The 5,228-nt window shown below is 36.7% G+C and overlaps 1 protein-coding gene across 1 annotated transcript in view; it reads left to right on the top strand.

Annotated features, from left to right (window-relative positions):
• Positions 1-5,228, top strand: part of ADGRG7 (adhesion G protein-coupled receptor G7) — an 82,734-nt gene that overhangs the window by 39,340 nt on the left and 38,166 nt on the right. The window contains exons 7-8 of the mRNA XM_006774599.2: positions 3,505-3,641; positions 3,761-3,868. Coding sequence (XP_006774662.1) covers positions 3,505-3,641; positions 3,761-3,868 — 245 coding nt within the window. The remainder of the gene's footprint in view (positions 1-3,504; positions 3,642-3,760; positions 3,869-5,228) is intronic.

Below are 5,228 nucleotides of genomic sequence, written 5' to 3'. Positions count from 1 at the left end.
ATAAGGAAAGAGATGTAGGACTTGGCTGAGAAAGTCAGATCATGATGCAGATGAGAAACTTAACAATAAATAATTATGAATTTTACTGGCTTAAGACATGGAGAAAAAAAGAATTTTGTGTGTAATATCCAAATGGCTACAAAGAAAGTGGTTAGAGGATAAATGACCATCTTAAATATAGAACACATTGAAATATGAAATAATATAATCACACTCAGTTCCTCCTTTCTCCCACTCTAAATTTCTAGTTTGTCTTTCTAATCATGGCCTATCAGTTCCCTTCTCCCTTGTGATCTTTACGTACGTAAGTCCTGTGGATTCAGTTCCTGCATTTCATCTCAGTCTCCAGTCCCAAGGCCAGGTCACCAACCCCTTAGCCCTCCTGAGGAGAATATTCTGGATGAGCTGCCATCAGAGGTCATCTCTCACTTTCCTCTCTCCCCAGGGAAGGAAACTAGTTGCTGCTTGGAGCAACTCTTCTTTTCCAAACTCCTTCCCTTGAGTCTCCTCACAGGCACCAGGCCTCAGTCTTCCATCTCACTTTGTTTTCTTCATTTATAGTTTCTTCTTTGTATCCTTAAGCTACTAAACTCCCTTTCTAAACTTGGTGAGAAAAATGTAGAGGGTGAGAGTACAAAAGAGGAGAGTGTCAGGGAAGAAAGAATCCATTTCAGCTTTATCGTAAAGAGGCATGTGGATTCTCCTGGGAATCTAAGAACAGAATTATAATGGAGCCTGCGGGTGGCAAGGCCTCAAGGCAGCTTTGAAGGCCTCAGAGGAATTTGTGAGTCTTCCCTCTGGAACAATAGCCTTTGGAGTCAGACAATCTTGGGTTCATATCTTAGTGTTGTTATTCACTGATTTTGGCAGAATTACTCCATATCTCTTTGCAGAGCCTCAGACTCTTCAATGCGATATGGGAGTAATTCCGAATTTTACTTCAGTAAGGTTTTTGTGAAGCTCAAATGAGATGATGTGTGTAAATCACTAGCATAATACCTACATACATATAAGGCTTAAAAAAAAAAGGTCGCCCTAACCCTTTTGGCTCAGTGAATAGAGCATCGGCCTGCGGACTAAACGGTCCCAGGTCCGATTCCAGTCAAGGGCATGTACCTGGGTTGCGAGCACATCCCCAGAAGGGAGTGTGCAGGAGGCAGCTGATCGATGTTTCTCTCTCATCGATGTTTCTAACTCTCGATCCCTCTCCCTTCCTCTCTGTAAAAAATCAATAAAATCTACTTTTAAAAAAAATCAATAAAATATGTATATTTTTAGAAAAGATCATGTCTTTATAATGAACACGACTCACTAAACATATTTACTTCATATATTTACTCCTAGTTTCTGCTTTCTAATAATTTAATCCCGTTCATGATGTTGGGGAAATAGAAAAAAAATATTGTCCCAACCCAGAAATGCTCTCTATAAAGGTAGTAGAGAAAGAAAACACTTATATTATTGAATAAACACTACACCAGAGTGTGACACACGCCACAGGAAAACCTCTAAGAGCTTGCAAAAGCAGACAAGAATCTCACCTCTTTTATATAAACTAACAGATATAACCCAGTACATACATGTTTTCAGATAAACAATGACTAGTCCTCAATTAAGAGAAGTTGACAGCACTATTTGTCAGACATAGGATATCATAACATTACCTGGTAAGTGAGGTGACCATTTGTGGGAGCTAATTGGCTTTATCCAGAGGGAATACAAACTTCTCATATCCTTATTACAGGAGGTAGTTATGCAAGTTGGAGCAAGATGTCCAATCAAGGAAGTTAGGCCCCCATTCTCCCACAGAAACGGGAAATAGGGGTACTATCTGCCTTAATGTTTACATTTCAAAGAGATGGCTTTCATGTCCTTGAGGAAGACATTCCTAGGTCAAAGCTGACAAAATGCCAATGTGGTCTTCAAAAGAATTTATTTACATTTCAAAGAGAGGAGAAAGTATTTGCAACATTTCTAAAATAAAATGTTCAAGGGAAAAGGAGGGGAGGACAATTTCTTCCCTTATTTTCAACAGGAAGACTTAAGCCTCTTCTTTTTAATTTGTATTTGTCCTTACAAATGATATAATACTCTCTCTGGTCCCCCTCTAAAGCATGACTTTCCTGATATATCTGCTGTACTAAATAGAAAATTCCTAAGTGAAAAAATCTAATGTTTTTTTCCTACTCCTTTGTATCAAGTTGATGACCAGCTTCCAGACTGGGTATTCTGAGGCAGGCACCCATCTGTAATCCAATTAGTTATGGCAAGAGGAAGAAAGAATCAAATAGAGGTGGTTGTGATTAGAGCTACCCTTTGAAGGTGGTTCTGAACATGGCAAACACCCCCTCCCCCCATACATTTAGTATGTCTTTCCCTTTGTCCTTCAAATGCCAGAGTGAGCTCCTCTTAGTATTCCCAGTGTTTTCCAGAACACTAACCCCTTAGTAGGTATTCAACGGATATTGTTGGTTAAATAACTGCATGAATTATGTTCTTAGCAGGTTGGAGTCTTGTTAGGTTGAAAGCAGCTCTGGAGTAAGATTGTTATTTATTAAGTGAACAATACATAGTGTAAATTGCTGGAAATTACAGGAAATGTTGTTATGAACGTAAAACCTTTGAAACAGAGAAGCCAACTTGAATGTTTCCATATGAATGATTATCACATTTTCTCTATAAAGTGTTTTATTTTAAAATTTCTCTTTTTTATCTCTCTTGGGGAAGGGAAAAGATATTTTAGTGGCAGATATAAAGATTTAAAATTTTGAGCAATTATGTTTTCATGAAATTCTTCAATTTCTGGCAAAACTAGATCGAACCAGTTATGGTATATATAGAGATTTTGTTTTGTCAAGTACATAAATAATGCAAATATTTCTTATAGGAAACAAACTGACAGGTTCCCTTCACTCCCTCCCACTTTCCATTTAATCTATTTTTGAACTTATCCAAGGTAGAAAAGAACATTGTGAAAAACTGCAATATTTGGTTATGGGTCAATGAGTTTAAAATTCTGCTGTTCCATAGTTCCGTATGGACTGTCATCTCAGGAATGAACAACTTACAAAAGATGCTTTGGATCCCAAAGGGTTTGGGTGAGAAGAGGGAGTTGAATAAGTGGAAATTGAGTCTTACCACTGGAGAAACAAGAATCCCATGCCTGGCCAATGGTGGGTGGCAACACCATCCTTCTATGTGAAGAGCAGCATGATAAAGATTATTTCTATTAGGAAATTTGTCATTCCAGCATTCCAGCCTTCTGGCATCAATGTAGAAGGTACCCTTCAGTGGAGATAGTCCACCCAAGCTTTTTAAAAAGGTGTATATAACAAAGGATGAGTCTGCTAAAGAAAGCAGTTATTTTTAGGTGATTGTGTTAATGTAATCTGATGAGTTCTGTGGTCATACCTTTCTACTGGAACATGGGAGAGAACATACACACACCTCTGACTTTACAATGAATCTCTTGACTATCATATTGTTATGTTTTATTCTATGCAGGCTTATTACTGAAATGGAGAATTATTCCTGGTCTTTGGACAATAATTCAGTGGTGGACCCTAATATAGCAGTACAGTCTGTCACTTCCAATCCGAAAGACACTGGGTCTACAGGTGTTCTCTTCACTGTGGAGAAAGGTGAGCTACTTGTTTTCTGTGCTTGTAATATCAGAGAGTATTCTGCTACCAACCATAAATAATGATTTATTCATGAAAATGTAGACTTTTAAAATATACTTTTCTCCCCCATTTCATAGGAGCTAGCGATTCTCTTCTTACTGGTAAAACACATGTAGATCCAAAGGAGGACGGTTTTCATCCAAATAGAATGACTGAACTTCAGATCTGGCTCAAAACATCAACAAGTAGGTCTCAAACTTGGTTATATTTTAAAAAAATGCACCCAAATTCATGGAATTAATAATTTAAAAATCACTGAGTGCAAAATAATGTTTACATAGTTTCACACTGAATAATTTGCATTTGAGTATGTTAGAGCTCTTGCAGATTACAGTAATCTTTACAATGCTAGGTCATAGAGATGATTACTTTTCTTCTTTCTTGCTTTTCAAAAATATTTTGGAGGATAGTAGAATTGAAATGCCCTGGCCATGGACACAAATCTGTTTTCTAATAAAAATCTAGCTAATGTGGCTCATTAAAAAAATACATTTAAAAAAATATTCAGTCACAAGCTCTGTCCATGGCATTCACCTACTGGGATTCATCCTATACGCCTGTGCTGGGGATATTTTAGGTAATTGACCCAGGCATCACTTACTAGTACCAATTTTCAGTTGTTTCCTCTAATATGGTGCCAAGCTTGGGCTCTCTATTCTCTTGCACATGGCCCTGCAGAAATTCTTATGTCTAACTTCAAATGTTTGTACTTTACAAAGTCTAAAAAAGTTTGACTGATTCTTTTACAATAATAATAAGCAAACCAGACACACACATTTACACTTGTTTTCTCCCTAAAAAAAAAAAAGAAGAAGAAGAAAAAAGAAACAGAATGCTATAATGAACTTATTTTGGAAAGACTAAGTTTATATTTCTCATTGGTTATATAATTCTAATTGGTTAATAAATGTTTTTTGGTCACAGAACTTGCAAATATCTTCCCTCCAGTCTGCAGTAATCTTTTGCTTGTTTTTTTTAAAGTTTATATTGTGTTTATTTATAAAATCTAATTTCGCAGTTCTTAACAGAGCTAATATGTTAAAGTGAATTAAGTATAAGAATAAACTTTTTTCTTTTGCTTGTTTTTAAAATAAATCTTTATTATTCAGATTATTACAGTTGTTCCTCTTTTTTCCACCCATAACTCCCTTCCACCCAATTCCTACCCCACCCTCTGCCCTTACCCACCCCCACTGTCCTCATCCATAGGTGTACGATTTTTGTCCAGTCTCTTCCCCAACCCCCCACATACCTTTCCCTCCCGAGAATTGTCAGTCCATTCCCTTTCCATGCCCCTGATTTTATTACATTCACCAGCTTATTCTGTTCATCAGATTTTTTTTCACTTGATTTTTAGATTCACTTGTTGATAGATATGTACTTGTTGTTCATAATTTTTATCTTTACCTTTTTCTTCTTCTTCTTCTTCTTCTTCTTAAAGAATACCCTTCAGCATTTCATATAATGCTGGTTTGGTGATGATGAACTCCTTTAGCTTTTTCTTATCTGTGAAGCTCTTTATCTGACCTTCTATTCCGAATGATC

This window comes from Myotis davidii, unplaced genomic scaffold (genome assembly GCF_000327345.1).
Source record: "Myotis davidii unplaced genomic scaffold, ASM32734v1 scaffold1628, whole genome shotgun sequence".
Taxonomy (NCBI): domain Eukaryota; kingdom Metazoa; phylum Chordata; class Mammalia; order Chiroptera; family Vespertilionidae; genus Myotis; species Myotis davidii.
The sequence above is the reverse complement of the archived record's forward strand: the minus strand, read 5'-3'. Positions and strand labels throughout refer to the sequence as shown.